The 22,958-nt window shown below is 59.9% G+C and overlaps 1 protein-coding gene across 2 annotated transcripts; it reads left to right on the forward strand.

Annotated features, from left to right (window-relative positions):
- Positions 1-1,279: 1,279 nt before the first annotated feature.
- On the forward strand, positions 1,280-14,808 carry LRPAP1 (LDL receptor related protein associated protein 1). 2 transcript variants are annotated; one of them, XM_068975340.1, is made up of 8 exons: positions 1,280-1,506; positions 6,893-7,037; positions 8,946-9,070; positions 10,025-10,145; positions 10,615-10,776; positions 11,564-11,646; positions 12,222-12,398; positions 14,360-14,808. In XM_068975340.1, exons 1-8 carry the CDS (start codon positions 1,294-1,296, stop codon positions 14,420-14,422), a joined length of 1,089 nt encoding a protein of 362 aa, XP_068831441.1. In that variant the 5' UTR covers positions 1,280-1,293; the 3' UTR covers positions 14,423-14,808. The 2 variants fall into 2 exon arrangements, with proteins under 2 accessions (XP_068831441.1, XP_068831442.1); XM_068975341.1 differs by having other exon boundaries at positions 10,618-10,776.
- The last annotated feature ends 8,150 nt before the right edge of the window (positions 14,809-22,958 follow it).

Below are 22,958 nucleotides of genomic sequence, written 5' to 3' on the forward strand. Positions count from 1 at the left end.
GGCACTCGCTAGATGGCGGGGGGAAGCTTTGGGGAGGCGGGAACACCTGTGGCTCCCTGGGAAGGAGTGGGCTTGGGAGGGGGTATCTAGGCTTCCTGACAGAGACATGTATGGTGGGGTGCCAGCCAAGGCCAATTTCCAGAGTTCATAACGACAGTGAAGGCTCAACACCGAGGCAGGTGACACAGAAACAAGCTAAGGTGTCAGCCAGACACAGTCTCGAGTTTTGAACTGTTTCCTCTTTCCGTGAAGCTGAGGGGAAAACGCCCTTGTGGGGGTCAATCCAAGATGGGAGATCAGATCTCTGACCCATCTATAGTCCCCGGCAGTCTCCCGTCCCTGCTAGGGCCGCCCTAGCTGCACTGATGCTGAAGCTGAAACTTCAGTGCTTTGTCCACCTGATGAAAAGACCCTGATGTTGGGAAACAGTGGAAACAATGGAAACAGTGAGAGACTTTATTTTCTTCGGCTCCAAAATCACTGCAGATGGTCAATGCAGCCATGAAATTAAAAGATGCCTGCTCCTTGGAAGAAAAGCTATGACCAACCTAGACAGCATATTAAAAGCAGAGACATTACTTTGCCAACAAAGGTCTGTCTAGTCAAAGCTATGGCTTTTCCAGTGGTCATGTATGGATGAGACAGGTGGACTATGGAGAAGGCTGAGCGCTAAAGAACTGATGCTTTTGAACTGTGCTGTTGGAGAAGACTCTTGAGAGTCCCTTGGACTGCAAGGAGATCCAACCAGTCCATTCTGAAGGAATATTCACTGGAAGGGCTGATGCTGACGTTGAAGCTCCAATACTTTGGCCACCTGATGCAAAGAGCTGACTCACTGGAAAAGATCCTGATGCTGGGGAAGATTGAAGGCGGGAGGAGAAGGGGACAAAAGAGGATGAGATGGTTGGATGGCATCACTGACTCAATGGACATGAGTTTTAGTAAGCTCCGGGAGTTGGTGATGGACAGGGAGGCCTGGCGTGCTGCAGTCCGTGGGTTGGCAAAGAGTCGGACAGGACTAAGCCACTGAACTGAACTGAGCCACACCCAGAGGCGCCCGGAGACTCCAGGCCGTGGTCAGGTTGCCTAGGAAACGCCCCCGCGCCGTGCCTCCGCAGGGCGCCCCGGGCCTTGTAGTCCGCCCGCTGCCTCCTTTTGGACCGGCCGCCCGGGGAGGGACTACAACTCCCACGAGGCAGCGCGGCGGGGCCTGGTGGGCGGGGCGAGCGCGGTGGGCGGGGCGCGACCTTTTCCTTCCCGCAGCTCCCGGGGCTCCGCGTCTAGAGGCGGAAGATGGCGTCGCGGAGGGTCTTGTCTGGGCTGCGCGCGGTCCGGCAGCCGCTGCCGCCGCTGCTGCTGCTGCTGCTCCTCGGGCCGTGGGCTGTTGCAGGCCATGCCGGGAAGTACTCGCGGGAGAAGAACGAGCCCGCGCCGCCCTCGAAGCGCGAGCCCGCGGCGGAGTTCCGCATGGAGAAGCTGAACCAGCTGTGGGAGAAGGCCCAGCGGGTAAGCGGCGGCAGCTCCCTCCACCTCGGGGCTCCGCGGGCCGGGGCGTCCTCTGACCGTGGGGTCCGCGGGGCGCAGGCCCGGGTCTCCAGTCTCGAGGGTCCGCGGGGTGTCCTCTGATCCTGGGGTCCGCGGGGCGCAGGCCCGGGTCTCTTCTCTCTCGGGGGTCGGCAGGGCGTCCTCTGATCCTGGGGTCCGCAGAGCCCGGGCCGGGGTCTCTTCCGTCTCGGGGGTCTGCTGGCCGGGGCCTCGAGCCTTTGACAGCCTCAGACTCGCCCGCACATACAGGTGTGAGTTCCTCTTACTACGTTGCCTGTACTCTTCATCAGGGAACAGGGACCCTGGCCTGGTGATAACAGGTGAAGAGAGGAGGCCTTGGCCTGGGCAGAGGGGCTGCCCGGTCAGTTTGAGGCCGAGATTCCCTCCCAGCGGGCGGGCCCAGGTCTCCTGCCTTGCAGGTTTTTGCCTTTTCTACATTCTGTTTCCCTATATGGAGAAACAAGAAAACGGGTGATGCTGGTCATGAGGACAAGTCAGGGATACAGAAATCCTGGAAGCAGACAGGTTCTTGATAAATTGGCTGAGAGGATATGGTGAGAAGGGAACGGCTACCCACTCCGGTATTCTGGCCTGGAGCATTTGCAAAGAATGGGACACGACTGAGCGACTCACTTTCACATGTGGTGGGAGGATAACACCTGAAACTTAAGACTCAAGTGAACTGAACGCGACCTTCCTTGAAGCCCAGAGGGCAAAGGACACCCCTAAGGTCACTCCGCCTGGAGGCAGCTTGCCAGCAGCTTCCTCATTAACATAACAGTCCCTGCTGTTTCAGGCGGGGTGTTTTTAGAGAAATGGGTATTTACAAGTTTCCCCCAGCCTCTGGGCCTCCTGTCTTCATCTCTCAAATGGGGTCTCATCGGCTCCAGTCTTCCAGTTTTAAGCATTCCTGAGTCCTTGAAAGAGAGCCAAGTGAGGGCTAAGTTTTGGAAAAGAGAAGAAACTGAGGGGGAGGAAGGTGGGGGAGGAATGGGACAGAGCCGCCTGCGGGGCCGTCAGGGCCCAGTAGATACCCCCAGGCCCCTAGCTTCCAGGCCCCGCACTGTTCCTAGGCCAGTGCCCTTGAGGATTCAGCTCGGGGTCCCTAGCTGTCAGGGCCACTGTCTGCGCAGCCTGCCTGGTGAGAGAGCACTCTGGGTTGGAGAGGCTGGAGGGCTTCCTGGAAGAAGGGGCGCTTGTGCCCGCGAACCTGCCCGGAGCCCTCCTGCCCACAGGGCCGTGCTGGTCAGCCCCGTCTTGTCTGTCCAGACGCCACTTTGCATCTGCCAGCCTCCTCACGCCTCCTGGCCGTCGCCCGTCCTCCAGCTGCGGCTCAATGACCCTCCCCGCCCCCATGTGCAGTCCACGGCTGACCTGGTCAGTCTCAGGTCACAGCTGTCTGAGAGGGCCTCCTCTGTTCTCTGGAAACCCCAGCACTGCGGGCCGGCCTTGCGCTAGATGTCTTTTCTGGGCCTCTCGGCCCTGAAATTCTCGAACTGCATGTACAAGTGTTTTCTGCTGAATGAAGCACACAGGTCTTCAGGGTGGGGTTCATGCCCGGTGGCATCATGTTTTGGCTCCCTGAGCAGACCTGTGGAATACAAGCTGGCCTGTCCCAGCCTTCCTAGCCAGTGAAGCTTCCAGAAGCTCCTCGGGTGGTGGCAGGAGCCGGCAAGGGGGCCCATTTCCCAGGGTCAGCACTCCCCGCCCAGAGCCGAGCCCAGACAGGAGGCAGGGCCAGCACGAGGCACTTTTGATTCTTAGCCTTTTGGTTTTGTTCTTGGGATAATTTGGTCTCCGAAAACATCAAGACTTTGGCCACCTGACGCGAAGGACTGACTCCTTAGAAAAGACCCTGATGCTGGGAAAGACTGAAGGCGGGAGAAGGGGACGATAGAGGATGAGAGAGTTGGATGGCATCACCGACTCTATGGACATGAGTTTGAGTCAACTCCGGAAGTTGGTGATGGACAGGGAGGCCTGGCGTGCTGCAGTCCATGGGGTCGCAAAGAGTCGGACATGACTGAGCGACTGAACTGACTGAAAACATCACGTTTCTTTTTTTCTAAACGTGAGGTATGTCTTGCATGGCGTGTGCTCAGGGTGGGAGAAGGCGTCCACTGTTGTCTCTCGCCAGTCCTTCTGTGGGCCGGGGTGTGGCTCCTACCTCGGTCCAGGGTCAGTGTGCAGGGCTGTGGCTGGAGCTGACTGTGTGTGGACACTGGGTCCCAGGAGTTTTTTTTTTTTGGTTGGTTGTTGGTTTTGGCTTTTTGTTGTTTTGTTTTACCATTTTTGAGGTATGATTGACCTCTGAAAAGTTCTATGTCGTTAATTAGTTTGGAGATAAGTGTACAGGCCCACAAACACACCCACCACCTCCCAAATATTCTCCTGAGCTCTTGTTTGTTATTATTTGTGGTAAGAACCTAAGATCGACACCCCCCCACCCTACCCCGCTTAGCAAATTTTTAAATGGGATTCCCAGGTGGCTGAGTGGTTTAGAGTCGCCTGCCTTGCAGGAGACCCAGGTTCAATCCCTGGGTTGGGAAGATCCCTGGAGAAGGGCATGGCAACCCAGTCCAGAATTCTAACCTGGAGAATCCCATGGACAGAGGAGCCTGGAGGGCTACAGTCCACGGAGTCACAAGGAGTTGTACACAACTGAGTGACTAAACAGCAGATAGGTACAGTCTGGTTGCCAGGGTCACGCTGAGCAGCGAGTCTCTGGGACTCGCTGGAGCCGCACGGCTGACTCTGCGCCCTTTGACCAGCCCTTCATTCGCTCTCGTCTGCCTCTTGTCCACTCTCCGCCCCTCGTGTTAAGCACTGTTGTGGAGAAGTGTTTGCAGATACATCTGGCTTATCTCACCCAGCGCCTGTGTCTTCACAGAGGGCCAGTTCCCCTTCTGTTTTGAGGCTCGTAGTCCGCTGTGTGTCTGTCCCGGATTTTCCTTACCTCGATGGACATCTTGGTTGAGTTGTTCCGTGTCGTGGCGTTGCGACTGGTGCTGCAGGAAGCGTGGGAGCACAGGTCTTTCTTGGAGATTCTGGCTTCAGGCCCTCTGGGTCAGTGCCCGGCGGGGGTTGCTGGGTCGCACCGCAGCTCTCGTCTCCGTTTCTGAGGCGCCTCCTCGCTGTTTGCCTGGGCAGCTATGCCCGTTTGCATCCCATCAGTCGCCCGTGGCGGCTCCCTTTGTCACCCCCCAGCAGGGGCTGCTTTCCATTCTCCAGAGGGACCGACCCGTAACCGCGGTGAGGCGGTGTCTCCCGTGGGGCTTCCATTCCTCAAGTCCTTCGCCTGTTTAAGAATTAGGTTATTCTATTCAACAAGGAGTGGAAGCTCCAGGCAGAACAGCCGGGCAAGAAAAAGAAAAAAAAAAAAGCAAGCATCCCGATCAGAAAGGAAGAGGTGAAAGGCTCTGTTTGCAGATGATGTGATTTTCATTTGTAGAAAACCTGAGCGCTGCCCAGTCACTAGATCTGCTCAGCAACCTTGCCACAGTTACAGGGCGCAGAAGCGACGCGCAGGCCTTGCTGGCGCTTCCGTCACCAGCATCCAACTCTCTGAGAAGGAAATTAAGTCCGCCCCCCTTCCAGGAGCAGCAGAAAGGGTCCAATACCCAGGGACCTGCAGCCGTGTCCTCCAGGCAGGTTCTTGCCCTCCTGGGGCCTCTGACGGGAGCGGAGGAGAGGGCCCTGGGCTCGAGGGGGCCCGACTGAGAGCACCTCCAGGGAGGCAGCCAGGACGCTGCCCAGTGTCTGCCCAGCCGGGCAGGCGGACAGCCTGGGAAGTCGGGGCGAGTGGGGCCCCGGAGCCTCTGCCGCGAGTCCTCACCCTGCCTGGCAGCTTCGATTTCCTCTCCACACCGTCTTCCTGCCCCCACTGAAGGTTCTAGCCCCAAGAGGCTTCCCTCTGCCTTCCTGCTCCTGTGTATGCGTAGGCACGCATACATGTGTGCCTCCAAGCCCGACCTCGCAAGGGTCCCCTTCCTGCAGGACGGGCAGGCTGTATGGGGTCAGGTTCCAGCGCCCGTGCCTACCTGGGGTAGCGGGGCCCCCCAGGGAGCCAACGGGGGGGGGGCGGAACGCAGAAGGGCTGCCTAGGGGAGCCCACACTGCAGCCCTCGGTCTTCACCATGTCACCCCGCCCACCCTTCGAGGCTGCAGGTGTCTGCCAGGCGTGCTAACTTGTTTTTTAAAGTTGCACGTTTAACGGGCCTGACCACAGCCTTCACATGCTGGTTCTGGCTCAGAAGCGAGGAGGCGCCCTCGGCTGAGCCAGAGCTGCCTCTGCCAGGAGCCGGAGGGCCCTTCTTAGCCCTGCAGCTCGTATCCAGGGAGGCCCAGCGCCCCTCCGTCAGCCCCCAGCACGGGCAGCGACCCTGGGGAGCCATAGCTGTGTCTTGTTTTCTAACCGGAAGTCTTCCGTAAATACGACCTGCTCTCCAGTCCTTGCGGTTTGCCTTTCATCCGAGTTACACACGCAGGGAGAAGTTTCTCCGGCGAGCCCAGTGTCTGTGCGCCTGCGTCCCCGCGCCCAGGTGTGCACAGGTGCCCGGGGTCCAGGCCGGAGGGCGAGCTGGCCTGTCTCCCCAGCGCCTGTGCGCAGACCACCAACGCCCCAGAGACCACCACCGCCCCGGGGCTCCCTGGGGACCCGGTGTCTGCCAAGGCTGGAGGGTGAGCCGGCCTGTCTGCCCAGCACCTATGCTCTCAGGCCGCTGACGCCCCAGGGCTCCCTGAGGACGCGGTGTCCCCCGAGGCTGGAGGGTGAGCCGACCTATCTCCCCAGCGCCCGTGTGCAGGCGGCTGATGCCCCGGAGACCACCACCGCCCCGGGGCTCCCTGGGGACACGGTGTCCGCCAAGGCTGGAGGGTGAGCCGATATATCTCCCCAGCGCCCGTGTGCAGGCGGCTGATGCCCCAGGGCTCCCTGAGGACGCGTGTCCCCCGAGGCTGGAGAGCGAGCCGGCCTGTCTGCCCAGCACCTATGCTCTCAGGCCGCTGATGCCCCGGGGCTCCCTGAGGATGCGGTGTCCCCCGAGGCTGGAGGGTGGGCCGGTCTCTTTCCCCAGCGCCCACGCTCAGGCTGCCAACACCCCAGGGCTCCCTGGGGACGCGGTGTCCGCCAAGGCTGGAGGGTGGGTCTGGGGCCTAAGGGCCGGTGGGCTCCACGCTGCGCAGAGAGGCCCCTTTGACATTCTCATGCGGGAGCGCAAGCGGGATCTTGAGCGCCCAGGATCCCAGCTCCTCCTCCTGGCATCTCCTCTCTGAGGTCAGTTTCTTCCGGGCTGTCATTGGTCACAATGCAGCTGGGGGTCAGGCGTCCTCTCTTCTCCTCCCGCAGCTGAATCTTCCTCCTTTGAAGCTCTCCGACCTCCACACCGATCTGAAGATTCAAGAACGGGATGAATTCAAGTGGAAGAAGCTGAAGGCTGAGGGCCTGGATGAGGATGGGGAGGAAGAGGCGAAGCTGGTCCGCAGCCTCAGCGGTACCTCTCTTCTCGCTCCTCTCTCCTCTGGCCAAGGGCAGCAGTCTCCCTGGCTTAGGCTCCAGCTTGTTGCTCCGACTTGGTCTGCAGGCAGGACGAGCGTCAGGACCGCTCCCGTGAGCCTGAGCCCTGCAGGGCGGCCCTCGGCTCCAGGCGGGTGCCGCTGTCAGGCTGCCCTCAATGGGCCTTGGCCGGCGGGAGGGGGTCCAGGGCGAGGGCATCCGGCCAAGCGAGCTCCCGGTGGCCAAAGCCCCGGGTCTGTCTGGTCCGGGAAGACGACGGGGCGGCCTGGAGTCACCTGGACGAGGAGGAGGGGTTTCCCGGGGTCTGTTCCCCCCGGGAAGAGCAGAGCCCTCAGGGTGCACGGCCGTGCCCAGGCAGGCCGGCCTGTTTGTCTGGGTGACACTGGTCTCTCTGGGCGCCCAGGTGACCTGGCAGGAGACCTAGCCGGCCTGGAGAGCTGGGGCCTGAGTTGGGCCCGCCGATCTGGGGGTGGTGTTCCCTGAGCCGCCGGCCATGTTCTGGGTGTGGCCCCAAAACCCCACATTCCACCCACCCCCCAGCCGACCCAGCCCCTTTACAAGGCAGATGCCACACCTGGGTGTCCACGTAGTGTGGCATCCAGACCAGGACCCAGTGGTGGTGGCCAGGTCTGCCCTGCACCCTGCAGATGGTGGTCACCCGTGTCTGGCGTCTCGGGGAGCTGACGTGGAGGCCTGGCCTGGCGGCTGGGCTGGCGGCAGACCTGCCCCCCAAACAGGCTGCACCTCCCGTGTCTGGCTCCCGTCGCTGGGTGAAGGGCTTCTGTAGTTTAGGGAGAGGGTCACACACGGGTTCTTAATGCTTCAAAAACCACAGGCTGGACACAAGGAGCATAGCCTCTCCACGGCTCACTCAAGGCTGCTGTGGGCTGAGCCCCCAGGCAGGGTAGACAGGGCAGTTTAGCCCCACGTGGTGAGCTCAGGCTGCATGGGGCCCAAGGTGCCTCCAGCAGCAGGCGGGCGCCCAGGGCCAGTAGCTGGGTTCGGGGGCTGCACAGGGGGCTGCGGGCCCCTTGGGGACCATGCGTATCCAGTGCTCGTGGGGTCAGGCCCAGAGGAGGGGCTGGGGGTCAGAAGCCAGGTAGCCTCGGCTTCAACGAGGACGCCAGGAATGGAAGGCAGGGGAGAGGAAGCCCAGGCCCCTGGGAAGCCCTGGGGTGAAGCCTGGAGGGCGGGTCCTGTCTACAGCCTGGGCGCCCCATCCCTCTGAGCAGCAGGGGCGGGGCGGGCGGGGAGATGGTTGATGGGAGTGAGCGGAGACGCTGGGAGGGGCGTCCAGGGGTCGAGGGCGGACCCAGCAGCCCAGCCCCGCTTTGGAGAGAGCTGCCTCCAGACCTCCCCAGGCACCCTCCTGCGCTGTGTGGAAACGGCGCCTCAGAGACGCAGGTCCCTGTGTGGTGAGGAGGCTGTTGGTGGGCGCTGCGTTCTGGGAGCTCTGGAGAAACGTCAGCCGGTCGCTGGCCTGCAGTGACCAGCCAGCAGAGGCTGAGCCAGTGTCCCCCGGCTCCACTGCCATTAGTAACTTTACCTTGGAAGCTGTTGACAGCAAGATCCCGCCTTTAGAAATCTCCAGATAAAGACATGGGTGGTGGGGGGGTCTGCCCCTGCCCATGCGGCCTGTCCACTTCCACCCCAGCTGGAGCTTGCCCCTCGACAGGCGAACCTGTGCAGCTGGTCCCGAAGGCGGTCCCACGGGTGCCAGGCCTGTGCGCGGCTCTCCACACAGAGCAGGGGGTGGAGGGTCGGCCGAAAGCCACGCGGGGGTTGCGGGGAGCCCCGGGTCCCCGCTCTTTCCCCAGGTCCTGGGCAGGTGGAGGAGGGTGCAGCCCCCAGACCACCACCCTGACCCCGCCCTGCTCCCTTCTAGTCATCCTGGCTAAGTACGGTCTGGACGGCAGGAAGGACTCGCGAGTCGTGAGCAGCAACTTCGTCGACCACGGCCCCGACGACGAGAGCCTGGAGGACCCCCGGCTGGAGAAGCTGTGGCACAAGGTACCCTCTGCCTCGAGAGCCACCCTCGGCCCTGGCGTCCTGCCCGGGGCGGCCGGCCTCACCCCACAGGCGCTCCTCCCCGGCCCCGCTGGCCTGTATGTAGTGTCGTGTCTGCTCCACCTGGAATGCTTGCTACTGTGAACAGGAGCTCGCAACGCGTGTTTGCACGGAGTGCCTCGTGGCATGTGCGGGCCTGAGCCGCCCGCGTTACCAAGCGTGCTCGTGAACCTGTGGTCAGAAATGCAGGCTCGGGGTATCACGAGTGGCTCTTTTCCCTTGGTGCCTGGACTGTCGACCTGTGAATAAGGCGGGCGACGGGGCCACTGACCGTTCCCTGCCCAGGGAGCACCCACGTGTAACTGGGAGTCAGCCCTCTGCAGAGTCAGCCAACTGCCGATCGCGTAGTGGTGCGGTGTTTTTTTGAAAATAACCTGCACGTAAATGGGCCCCCGCGGGTCAGACCTGTGTTCGGGGTCATCTGTGTGTGATCTGCGATTGGATTCTGTGGATGGTTTCTGTGAGCTTGGCCGGGGTGGGGGGCCGTGGGGGGGGCTTTTCTCGTTTGCTGGCTCCTCTCTGGGACCCGCCATCCTTGGTCTTCAGGGGTGGGGGTGGGGAGGGGGGAGGCTTCCTCGGGGCTGAGCTCAGGATCCGTTCTTCCCTCATGTGTCTGCACCCTGCACCCCCACCCCTGGGCAGGTGGGGCGATGCCCTGGGGAGTGGCCAGGACTGCCCCTGGCCCCCACCCCGGCCCAGCATCCTGCTGGGGTCCATCCTCATGCCCGGCTCACTGGGTGATCTCCCCGCCATCCGCCCTGGAGGCGGTCAGGTCTGGGCTCCTGCTCTGCCCCGCAATAACGTGGGTAAAGGCTGAACACCGGGCCTGTGCCCGGGTCCCGCTGGCTCGGGTGATCGCGCACCCCGGGGCGCTCACCGGAGGCCCTGCCCTTCCAGGCGAAGACCTCCGGGAAGTTCTCCAGCGAAGAGCTGGACAAGCTGTGGCGGGAGCTGCAGCACCACAAGGAGAAGGTGCAGGAGTACCACGCGCTGCTGGAGACCCTGCGCGGGCCCGGAGGTGCTCCCTGTGGCGGCCGGGCCCAGAGCCTTCCAGAACAGGGCGGGGTGGGGGGACGCCACGCCCTCAGGGGCGGGACCAGAGGTGCTCCCTGCGTGCGGCGGCCCAGGCCCAGAGCCTTCCAGAAGAGGGCGCGGTGGGGGGGGGTCGGAGGGGCGGCAGGGGACGCCACGCCCTCAGGGGCGGGACCGGAGGTGCTCCCTGCGGCCGTCCTGGGCCCAGAATGTTCCAGAACAGGGGGCGGGGCGGGGCGGCACACCCTCAGGCCTCCCGGTTTCCGAGCAGGAACATCAGCGTCTCGGGCCCCATCAGGTGCTCAGACGGACCGGTGCTTTGATGCCGGCCGCCTCTCCTGTCGCCTCGGGGGTGGCCCCCAAGGGGTGGTGGTCTCGGGGCCCACCTTGGAGTCAGCAGGGCGGGGCGCAGAGTCCCAGGCCGGTCCCTCACAGGCTCCCCGGCCTGGCTCCAGCAGAAAGCCACGAGAATGCCATCGGGCCGGTGGACCTGAGTGGCGTGCAGGCGGAGGCGCTGGCGAGCAGGCACGCGGAGCTGAAGGACCGGCTGCGGAGCATCGGCCAGGGCTTCGACCGGCTGCGCAGGGTCAGCCACCAGGGCTACGGCGCCGAGACTGGTGAGCCACCACCCAGCTGTGACGCCTGTCCTGGCTCCCCCTCCGTTCCCCGAGCGCTGACCGCGGGGTGGCCACTGCTGTTCTCCCAGGGGCACGTCGAGGCCGCGAGACGGGCTCCCTGCTCCTCAGCCCAACCCGGGCGCCCTGGGCTCGCTCAGCCCGCCGTGGTGGGGCGCCTGGACCACGACGCAGGCCCATTGTGCCGACCTGCTGACTTTCCGGGGACCAGGGACCCCCGCGGGCCTGGCCGTGTGGAGGAGTGGGGCCGAGGCTGGCCTCAGTGCCTCAGCCCCTGCCCTCCGGGGGCCGCACACCTAGACCGAGGCTCCTCCTGCTGGAGTCCTTCTTGCAGCCCCGGGCTACAGGAGAGGTCTGCGGGGGGTGTGGGGGGTTTGCCAGCCGCGTGGCCCATGTGCTCCCAGCCTTCTCCAGGGCTGGAGGGAGGTGGCTGACGAGCGCTGACTAAAGGGTCTCCTCTGTTTGGTTTCCATTGCTTCAGAGTTGTGAAGACAGGTAGCAGCCTGAGCCTCAGCCTAGAGCTGCGGGGGGGCGGGGGACCCCGCAGAGTCAGAGGCATCCCCAAGCCCTGGAGTGCACCCCCTGCTCACTCGAGCAGCGGCTCCTGCGCCCTAGGGAGCGGCGGCCTGACCTGGGAGCTGCCGGTTAAGCGCGGGAGCAAGGAATGCTTCTCGAGGAGGCTGGCACACGCCCTGTGCCCTGCACAGGTGGCATGTGGGCCACCGGGCGTCCCAGGCAGGCATCACAGCCCGTCTTCACTCTCATGCAGAGTTCATGGAGCCCCGGGTGCTGGACCTCTGGGACATGGCCAAGTCAGCCAACTTCACCGAGAAAGAACTGGAGTCCTTCCGGGTAAGGGTGGTGCCCCAGCCCCGTGGGGTGGCAGCATCTCCTTGGTGAATGCACTAAAGACGCGGGGAAGGCCCTCTTCTCCAACCAGAACAGACCAGCCTGTGCACAGCACCGTCTCCAGTCGCCCCCCGCGGCCCCGAGTCCTGGTCGATGGCCCGTGTGGGACAAAGCCGGCCTCCAGCGGCGGACACTGTTTCTAGGCTGTCTGCTGAGTCTGGGGCTCACCGGGTGTGAGGAGTGGGCTCTTAGGACAAGTGGATTGAGAAGGTTATGGAGGCGCTCCTGAGGCCCTGCAGGGCCCGTGCTGAGCCCAGAGGAAGGGAGGGTCTGGGGGTCACTCGCCTCCACGTGGTCCTGTCGTGGCAGAGGCACCACAGGTCAGGGGTCAGGGAAGGGCACGGGCCCTGGGGGTGTGAGGCTGCTGTTTCCCTGGATGGGAGCGCAGGGCGGGGTGGGCGCTGCGCTCTGGGGGCCTGCAGAGCCGAGGATGGTGGAGTGTGGGGGAGGCGTCTGTCGCGGGCCTGGAGGCGGTGGGGGCGTGTCGGGGAGGTTCAGTGGTTTCAATTTCATCCTAGGAGGAACTCAAGCACTTTGAAGTTAAAATTGAAAAGCACAACCATTACCAGAAGCAGCTAGAAATTTCTCACCAGAAGCTGAAGCACGTGGAGAGCTTTGGGGACCAGGAGCACATCGCCCGCAACAAGGAGCGGTACGCCATGCTGGAGGAGAAGACCAAGGAGCTGGGCTACAAGGTGGGTGTGTGGCCGCCGGCCGGCCCCCCGGGGCTCATCCGCACCCATGGAGCTGGTGGGGGCTGGGCTGTGGGACAGGGGCCTCCCAGGCCTTCCCACCGCCCCCCCGACCCCGCCTCCAGGTCCCCCACCAGGTGACCAGCAAGAGGTTTGGTGCGGCTGCACCCACAGGGGCGGCAGGCAGAACAGAGCCGGGCTCTTCCAGCCGCACAGCTGGGACATGTGTCCCGCCCTTGGTCCTGAGTGACCTTCACCCCCGAGAGCTGCCCGGTGGCCCTGGGGGCTCTTGAGTGGCCACAGGAGCTGGCGGAGGGGCTTCGGGCCTGGGACATGTGGGTTCTACACTCGGTGCCACGGGAAACGGACCGCAGCAGGCGGCCTGCACAGGGTCACTCCCCGTATGCGGCCCCGCAGGTTTTGCGGATGCCCTCGGTGGAGTGACCTGAGAATCCCAGAGGACGTACAGGACATAGAGACCGAAGTCCCCTCGCTGGGGCACCTGACCCGGCAGGGCCTCCCGCTGGTCATCGGTGGTGGTCCTACAGTTCAGGGCACCGCCCAGGCACCGAGACGTGAAGGGCCCGTCTCCGGAGGGGGCTGGGGTTCAGGCTCAGTGAGGGAGCGAGGGGCAGGCGGCGTGGACCCTCCGCAGAGCCAGCAGCACAGGCGTGGGCATCACTATGGGTGCACCGGGGAGCCCAGGCCCGCAGCGGGATCTGCAGGGACTCCTCTGTGCCTCCTGTACAGGGCGCCCTCCCTGTTCAGGGTAAGTTGGAGGGGGAGGAAAGGAAAATACCAGAATGGAGGGGACGACCGGGGAGAAGCCAGACCCCGCTGTGACGCGAGGAAGAAGAGGGAAGCTTCCGCAACGGTGCTCCGTGGAAGCCCCAGCTGCTGCCCTGCTCCAGGGCCCCGCCAGCCCAGGGGGCTCCTACCCGCAGGCTCTGTGTGCCCGGGGAGCAGGGCAGAGCCAGGCCCCGGGAGGCCGCTGAGGCCCCTGCCGCTGTGATGAGGACAGAGCCCGAGGAGCCAGGGTCGGGCTGGGTCTTCATTCACTGCCTGTCGTCGTCGCCGTGGTTTTTTGCTGCACCCTGAGACCACAGAGCTTGAAACCCGGGTTAAACTACAGGGGGGAGAAATTGCAAAAGCCATAAGACACAGAGGCTACACAGGAGGCTCCTAAGCAATTGGTGGATCACTGAAGAAATGGAGGGAGAAATCAGAAGTGGCCTGGAGACGGAAGACCTTCCCAAAGCCCAAACCTAGGGGACGCCCAGAAATGGCTCCAGGAGGGCGGCTTGCAGCCACACAAGCCCACCTCGGGGGCGGAACAAGCAACTTGGCCTTACACTTGAACCAGAGAAAGAACAGACAGACCCAGAGTCAGCAGAGGGCGGGAGTGAAGGCCAGAGCAGGTGCAGGTGAAGGGGAGAAAGGCGACTAAAAAAATTAGGAAGGGTCAATGAAACAAAGAGCTGGTTTTTCCGAAAAGATAAACAGAATTCTCTGGGGGCTCGGGCGTGTGCCCGCAGTGCAGGAGACCCGGGTGCGATCCCTGGGTCAGGAAGATCCCCAGAGAAGGAAACGGCAAGCCACTCCAGTACTCTTGCCTGGAGAATCCCATGGACGGAGGAGCCTGATGGGCTACAGTCCATGGGGTCGCAAAGAGTCAGACACAACCGAGGGACCTTACTTTCAAACAGAATTGATAAACCTTTAGCCAAACTCATAAGAAAACAAGAAGTGAGGATTCTGGGGTGGAGAGAGAGGCCACTCATGGGGTTCCCCAGAGGCTGTTTCTGGTTAATGAGCTGCTCTGATAGTTTATCTGATGAGTTATGGATGGGGGCCGGGGGAGGAGGCGCTTGGAAAGCAAACCGCCAAGCTCCGACTGCAGCGGTAGGCCGAGTCTCGGGCCGTGCGCAGTTCTCCCGTGTGACCGGCCTGCGCTGTTCCTGCAGGTTAAGAAGCACACGCAGGACCTGTCCAGCCGCATCTCCAGGGCCCGTCACAACGAGCTCTGAGGCCACGGCGAGCTCCCAGGCCCCGCAGCGCAGCCAGCCGCACAGAGGAGTCGGCGGTGGCCTGGGCTTCCCGAAGAGGGGCCCGGGCTCAGGAGTCACTTGTCTGCCAGCAGAAGCTCAGGGAAGGTGCGGAGGGGACTGGCCAGGAGGGGCCATAGCTGGAAGGGCGGACGAACTGCCGCGGGTGCCCCGGGGCCAGGAGGAGGAGCTCCACGAGCCCGCGCCCCCTGCCTGACAGCCAGCTGCCTGCTGTGTCCAGAACGCAATTCCCAGCTGCCCGTGGAGTGGCGGCCGCTGTGCTACAAGGCCACGGTTTGCATCGAAATCCTATGACTCTGCCACTGGAAATGCTGTGTACAGGGGTCCTTACAAATATGTGACAGTATTTAATTAAACCTCGCGGTCACAGCTGTCACTGGCCCCGCCTCACTCCGTCTGCTGGGCCTGGAGACTCCAGGCCCCTCTCCTGCCCCATCCCCACGTCCCCAGTCTCTGTGGTGGGAGATACAGGAGGGCTGGTGGGCTTGGCGCGGCCTCTCTGGCTTGGCGCTGAATTCCCAGAGTGGTGGAGCAGCACCTTGGCCTCTGTCATGAGGTCCTACCCCTGCGGGTCGGGGTTGTAAGGGAGCCCAACAGCCTACCCGGCTCACCGAGCGCTCCAGACTGTTCCCTGGCTCCTCTGCCAAGGGCCCAGGGCCCCAGACACTCTGCTGGGTGCCATGTCCTGCTCTCGGCCACGTCTGACTCGCTGTCATCACTGGCACCCCAGGGGCAGACGCCCTGTTAGCTGGTCTTAGAAGGAAGGCCAAGCCAGCCATCCCAGACCGTCAAGGCGCCAGGAAGAGCAGGGAGGGGGCCCCGTGGCAGGAGGTTCTCCCCCCTCACAGGTCGCTGGGCCTGGCACCTGTCCAGCCCCAGAGACCCACCCGGGCCCTCACATCACATCTGCCCCCCACTTTGCCCACTGCCGTGTCCCTCCCAGCCGTAGCCAGGCTGAGGGCAGGGCCGTGGCCGCTGCATTGGGACAGCCAACTGAGGACAAAGGAGGACCTTTGGCTTCCAGGGTGGAGCCCAGGCATCCAGGGTGCTCGGGGGCTGAGGGGGGTCAGAGCCCCCAGCCACACACTCAGGGACTGAGACCCCCTCTGCAGGAACATCCTGGCCCTCGTGGGCTCGCAGTTGGGGATGGTGCAGGGTCCGCCCAGGACATGGGCGCTACGGGGACTCAGTGTACCATCAGAGGAGCCGAGAGCCTGGAGGCTGCTCCTGGGCTCAGACGTGCCGGAGGAGCGCCGGGCCCTCTCGCGTCGTCGTCGCCCTGGAGGGCGTGGGTGAGGCGAAGGCCCTGGTCCGGCAGCGGCTGCTCTGTGCAACCGTGGCTTCGCGATGACCATTTGGGGCAGACGGTGTTCACACCGGGCAAAGAACGTGCCTGCGGCTCAGCGGGCTCCCCACGAGTGCGGGGGACCTGTGCCAGCTCACCAAGTGCAGGGCCCGCCAGCACTCCTTTCCTAAAGCAAGCCACTTAGGGTGTCCCCAAAACCTCCATGTTGGAACCTAACCCCCAAGGTGATGGTACCCGGAGGCGGGGCCTTGGGGAGGTGATCAGGTCACGAGGTGGGGTCCTTCTGAAGGGCGTCAGTGCCTTTACAGGAGAGACCCCAGGGAGCACCCTGGTCTCCTCCAACGTGAGAACACAGTGAGGAAGAGGAGGCTGGCCCCACCAGACCTCCCCCAGCTGACCTCTCCTTCCAATCTCCAGAACCGGAAGTAAACACTGTTTAAGCCCCGCCCCGCCCCCTCTCTCCCCACGGGGTTTTTCTGCTACAGTGGGCCTGCATCACGGTGACACTTCCCTCCTCCCGACACCCAGCTCTCGGACCCGGGCCCTGGCCAAGGGTGCTCGCGTGTGAGCCCACAGAAGGCTGCCAGGCCGGGCCCATCCCCACGCCCAGCTCCTTACTTGCCTCTCTCGGGCTTTTCTCAGGTGCCTTACACAGGTTCCTGCCAATGGATACTTAGAACCAGACGTGAACAACGGACTGGTTCCAAACTGGGAAAGGAGTATGACAAGACCCGTTTATTAACTTACATGCCAAGTACATCATGCAAAATGCTGGGCTGGATGAAGCAGAAGCTGGAATCAAGGTTGCTGGGAGAGGTATCAATAACCTCAGATATGCAGATGGCACCACCCTTATGGCAGAAAGGGAAGAGGAACTAAAGAGCCTCTTGATGAAAGTGAAAGAGGAGAGTGAAAAAGCTGGTTTAAAACTCAACATTCAAAAAACCAAGATCATGGCATCTGGTCCCATCATTTCATGGCAAATAGATGGGGAAACAGTGGCTGACTTTATTTTTCTGGGCTCCAAAAATCACTGGATGGTGATTGCAGCCATGAAATTAAGACGCTTACTCCTTGGAAGGAAAGTTATGACCAACCTAGACAGCATATCGAAAAGCAGAGTTATCATTTTTCTGACAAAGGTCCATCTAGTCAAGGCTATGGTTTTTCCAGTGGTCATGTATGGATGTGAGAGTTGGACTGTGAAGAAAGCTGAGCGCTGAAGAATTGATGCTTTTGAACTGTGGTGTTGGAGAAGACTCTTGAGAGTCCCTTGGACTGCAAGGAGATCCAACCAGTCCGTCCTAAAGGAAATCAGTCCTGAATATTCATTGGAAGGACTGATGCTGAAGCTGAAGCTCCAGTACTTTGGACACCTGATGCAAAGAGCTGACTCACTGGAAAAGACCCTGATGCTGGGTTAAGATTGAAGGCGGGAGGAGAAGGGGACAACAAAGGATGAGATGGTTGGAGTGGCATCTCACTCTTTGCGACCCTGTGGACTGTAGCCCACCAGGCTCGTCCGTCCGTGGGATTCTCCGAACAAGAATACTGGAGTGGGTTGCCATTTCCTTCTCCAGGGGATCTTCCTGACATTGGAGGCAGACGCTTTAACCTCTGAGCCACCAGGAAGCCTGGTGTAAAACAGACACACAGATCAGTGGAACAGAACAGAGGTCAGAAACAGACCCCACTTAGGTGGTCAGTCAATTTGTGACAAAGGAGCCAAGAATGCACAATAGGGCAAGGATCACCCCTTCGATAAATGGCGTTGGGGAAGTTGGGCCACGATCCTACACCAGGGCCACAAGTGGTGAGAGACGTGGGTTTGATCCCTGAGTCGGGAAGATTCCCCGGGGGAGAGCATGGCAAGCCACTCCAGTATTCTTGCCTGGAGACAAGAGGAGCCCGGTGGGCACAGGCCACGGGGTCACAGAGTTGGACGCAAATGAAGCGAGTCAGCACGCGCCTTACACCAGGTACAAAAATCAACTCAAAATGCATTAAAGAATGCCAGACTAGAAACCATAAAGCTCCTAAAAGAAAACCCAGCCAGTAAGCTCCCTGACGTCGGTCTTGGTGATAATTTTTTGGACCTGACGCCAAAAGCAACAGTAAATAAGTGGGACTACGCCAAACCAAAACGCTGCTGCACAGCAAGGGGGCCACTAACAGTGGAAAGACAGCCTGTGGATGGGAGGAGAGAGCGCGAGCCACGCACCTGAGAAGGGGTTAATGTCCAAAATGTGAGAACTCGTGTTACTCAGCAGTGAAACAAAGCAACAAGATGCTCAACATCACTAACCATTCAGTTCAGTTCGGTCGCTCAGTCGTGTCCGACTCTCTGCGACCCCATGGACTGCAGCACGCCAGGCCTCCCCGTCCATCACCAACTCCCGGAGTTTACTCAAACTCATGTCCATCGAGTCGGTGATGCCATCCAACCATCTCATCCTCTGTCATCCCCTTCTCCTCCTGCCCCCAATCCCTCCCAGCATCAGAGTCTTTTCCAATGAGTCAGCTCTTCACATGAGGTGGCCAAAGTATTGGAGTTTCAGCTTTAGCATCATTCCTTCCAAAGAACACCCAGGACTGATCTCCTTTAGAACGGACTGATTGGATCTCCTTGCAGTCCAAGGGACTCTCAAAAGTCTTCTCCAACACCACAGTTCGAAAGCATCAATTCTTCGGCGCTCAGCCTTCTTCACAGTCCAACTCTCACATCCATACATGACCACTGGAAAAACCATAACCTTGACTAGATGGACCTTTGTCGGCAAAGTAATGTCTCTGCTTTTCGATATACTATCTAGGTTGGTCATAACTTTCCTTCCAAGGAGTAAGCATCTTTTAATTTCATGGCTGCAATCACCATCCAGTGATTTTTGGAGCCCAGAAAAATAAAGTCAGCCACTGTTTCCCCATCTATTTGCCATGAAGTGATGGGACCAGATGCCATGATCTTCGTTTTCTGAATGTTGAGCTTTAAGCCAACTTTTTCACTCTCCTCTTTCACTTTCATCAAGAGGCTTTTGAGTTCCTCTTCACTTTCTGCCATAAGAGTGGTGTCATCTGCATATCTGAGGTTATTGATATTTTCTCTCAGCAGTCTTGATTCCAGCTTGTGCTTCTTCCAGCCCAGCGTTTCTCATGATATACCCTGCATATAAGTTAAATAAGCAGGGTGACAATATACAGCCTTGACGCACTCCTTTTCCTATTTGGAACCAGTCTGTTGTTCCATGTCCAGTTTTAACTGTTGCTTCCTGACCTGCATACAGGTTTCTCAAGAGGCAGGTTAGGTGGTCTGGTATTCCCATCTCTTTCAGAATTTTGCCGTTTATTGTGATCCACACAGTCAAAGGCTTTGGCATAGTCAATAAAGCAGAAATAGATATTTTTCTGGAACTCTCTTGCTTTTTCGATGATCCAGTGGATGTTGGCAATTTGATCTCTGGTTCCTCTGCCTTTTCTAAAACCAGCTTGAACATCTGGAAGTTCACAGTTCACATATTGCCGAAGCCTGGCTTGGAGAATTTTGAGCATTACTTTACTAGCGTTTGAGATGAGTGCAATTGTGCGGTAGTTTGAGCATTCTTTGGCATTGCCTTTCTTTGGGATTGAGATGAAAACTGACCTTTTCCAGTCCTGTGGCCACTGCTGAGTTTTCCAAATTTGCTGGCATATTGAGTGCAGCACTCTCACAGCATCATCTTTCAAGATTTGAAACAGCTCAACTGGAATTCCATCACCGCCACTAGCTTTGTTTGTAGTGATGCTTTCTGAGGCCGACCTCACTTCACATTCCAGGTTGTCTGGCTCTAGGTGAGTGATCACACCATCGTGATTATCTTGGTCATGAAGATCTTTTTTGTATAGTTCTCCTGTGTATTCTTGCCACCTCTTCTTAATATCTTCTGCTTCTGTTAGGTCCATAGCATTTCTGTCCTCTATCGAGCCCATCTTTGCATGAAATGTTCCCTTGGTATCTCTAATTTTCTTGAAGGGATCTCTAGTCTTTCCCATTCTGTTGTTTTCCTCTATTTCTTTGCATTGGTCGCTGAAGAAGGCTTTCTTATCTCTTCTTGCTATTCCCTGGAACTCTGTATTCAAATGCTTATATCTTTCCTTTTCTCCTTTGCTTTTTGCCTCTCTTCTTTTTACAGCTATTTGTAAGGCCTCCCCAGACAGCCATTTTGCTTTTTTGCATTTCTTTTCCATGGGGATGGTCTTGATCCCTGTCTCCTGTACAATGTCACGAACCTCCGTCCATAATTCATCAGGCACTCTGTCTATCAGATCTAGGCCCTTAAATCTATTTCTCACTTCCACTGTATAATCATAAGGGATTTGACTTAGGTTATACCTGAATGGTCTAGTGGTTTTCCCTACTTTCTTCAATTTAAGGCTAACCGTTGCTGCTGCTGCTAAGTCACTTCAGTCGTGTCCAACTCTGCGACCCCAGAGACAGCAGCCCACCAGGCTCCCCCGTCCCTGGGATTCTCCAAGCAAGAACACTGGACTGGGTTGCCATTTCCTTCTCCAGTGCATGAAAGTGAAAAGTGAAAGTGAAGTCGCTCAGTCGTGTCTGACTCCTAGCGACCCCATGGACTGCAGCTTACCAGGCTCCTCCGTCCATGGGATTTGCCAGGCAAGAGTACTGGAGTGGGGTGCCATTGCCTTCTCCAAAGGCAACGAGACAAGACCATGAGACGTCACCTGGCGCATATCACAAGCACTATTACTAAAAAAAAACGACAGGGTTTCCCTGCCAGCTCAGGGGCAAAGAATCGGCCTGCCAATGCAGGAGACGGGTTCCATCCCTGGTCTGGGAAGATCCCACGTGCCACGCAGCAACTAAGCCCGGCGGCCACAACGCCTGAGCCCCGCAACTACGGAAACCTGCGCTCCCAGGAGACGTGCTAAGCAACAGGGAAGCCACTGCAATGAGAAGTCCAGGCACCAGAAGCTGAGGGCAGCCCCTCCAGGGAGAAGTCCCTGTAGCAGAGAAGACCCGCGCAGCCAAAAATTTAAAAATAAAATCGTATAAAAGACAACAGATACCAAAGGCCAGCAAGGGTGTGGAGAAAGACCACCCTTGTGCACTGCTGTAAATGGGTGCAGCCTCCTAAGTGAAAGTTGCTCAGTCATGGCCGACTCTTGCAACTATGCAGTCCAGGGGATTCTCCAGGCCAGAACACTGGAGCCGGTAGCCTTTCCCTTCTCCAGGGGATCTGCCCAACCCAGGTTTCGTGCATTGCAGGCGGATTCTTCACCAGAGCCGCCAGGGAAGCTTAGTCCTAAGTGGAATATTACTCTGCCATTAAGAAATGAAACCCTGCCATTTGTGACAACTTGGACTACCTAAGAGGGCATTAGGACAGAGAGAAAGCCATATGGTCTCATATATATGTTCAATCTTAAAAAAAAAATTGAACGTGTGGAACAGATGAACCTGGTTGCCAGAGGTGGAGGACGGGAAGTGGACGATGTCACAGAGGGAGTCAAGGACAGGCTCCCGGTTACAAACGAGGCCGCGGGGGCGGCGCCCAGCACAGGACTCTAGGCAGTGATGCTGTGCTGTGTATGACAGCGGGTGGAGAGTCTGTCTTCAGAGTTCTCATCACGAGAAAAAATAATCCTGCAACTCTGTAAGGTGACAGATGTTAACTAGACTTATTGTGGTGGTCACTTGACAATATATACAAATATAGAATCATAATGCTGTATACCTAAAACTAATATAATTTGTCAATTATACCTCAATAAAAAATAAATAAGCCTTCCGGTCTGACACTGATAATCCAGAATTAGTGTGCTAAACCCTACCCGGCACGGGAGGCCCCCAGACTGCAGGGCACCCTTCTGCCGGGTCTGTGTCCAGCGCCCTGCGGGGTCTACCTGAGGGCCAGGGGCGCGACAGGACAGGAGTGGGGCGGGCAGTGATGGGGGCGTCACCGGGGGCCCAAGCCCGTGCTCCTCTCTCAGCAAAGTCGAGGCGCCTTTCTCAGGCCTCATTCGGGTCCAGGGTTCCCGAGACCTTTCACAACCACACAGTGGCCCACGTGCCTCAACCCTGGTGGCTGCTACGGTTTTGCCGAGGGGACCCCAATGGACTTGGCCACCACCAGCCACCCTTCACGGCTCTGCAGGAAGCGCAGGCGTTTGTCCGGTCCCCTCTTGGTTCCGTGTGGCTTAGCCCCCGCGTCCCAGAGCCTCGCTGGCCAGAGGGCAGCCATCTCGTGTCAGGACAAACCCCTGCCCCTGGTATTCTGATTCCTGGCTCTTCAACTGCTCCTCCGAGGTGCCCTTGGCCAGGCCTGGAAGACCCCCGCAGGGAACTGCTCAGCTTCCCATGGCCACATGCCTCCAGGCAGGCGCTGCCCAGGAGACCCCCGGCCACCCACGGGCAGAGGGCCAAGGGGGTGCAGGAGCCCTTCCTGGGTGCCCCCACATCCTGGGTCAGCCTCGCGAAGACACAGCGGGCTTCTCTTGTGCCAACAACAGGAGAACCCAGACGCCAGCCACCCGAGGTCACGGGTAACGCCTGGGACCCCGACTGCCTGTCCCCGCGCTGCAGCGTGCGGCCTGCCCAGACCCCAGATCCTCAGCTGAGGGACCCCAACTCAGCAGGAGCTCTGGACTGGGCTGCTCTGGCCACACTTTGCCCCCACATGCAAAGGCAGGAGCTGGCTTCCCTTGGCGTCCCGTCCATGGTCTGTGAGACTCCGGGCTGCGAGTGGAGCGGCCTGGGGCCTTCGTCTGCTGGCTCAGGCTTGGTGGGGGAGAGGAGCTACATCAACCCTGGCCACATCAACCCGAGGGACCCTCCCCCAAGAGGCAGAGGACGTGTGGGGTGTCCCACAGGCTTCCCATGGTCAGACTAACCGAGGCTTGCTGGGTCCTGGGTGGGTTCACAGCAGGAAGCAGTAGGCATGGGTCTGAGGGGGGCAGTGGTGGGGGGCCAGGGTGGAGCCCCCACCAGGCAAAAGAGCCCCATCACACCTCTGAGACCAGGGTGGGCGGGTCTAGCCCAGCAAGGAGGACAAAAGGCCCACCACCAACTCCAGGAACTTTCCGGCACCCAGACCACCCCCACCGGCCAGGGGAGCCAGGACCACCCCTCCTGCCCACTGAGTCATGGACACGCCCGTCAACCCCCTAGGCCACCGGAAACCCCGCCCACCGGCC

The sequence above is a fragment of the Capricornis sumatraensis genome, chromosome 7, assembly GCF_032405125.1.
Source record: "Capricornis sumatraensis isolate serow.1 chromosome 7, serow.2, whole genome shotgun sequence".
In the NCBI taxonomy this organism is placed as follows: Eukaryota; Metazoa; Chordata; class Mammalia; order Artiodactyla; family Bovidae; genus Capricornis; species Capricornis sumatraensis.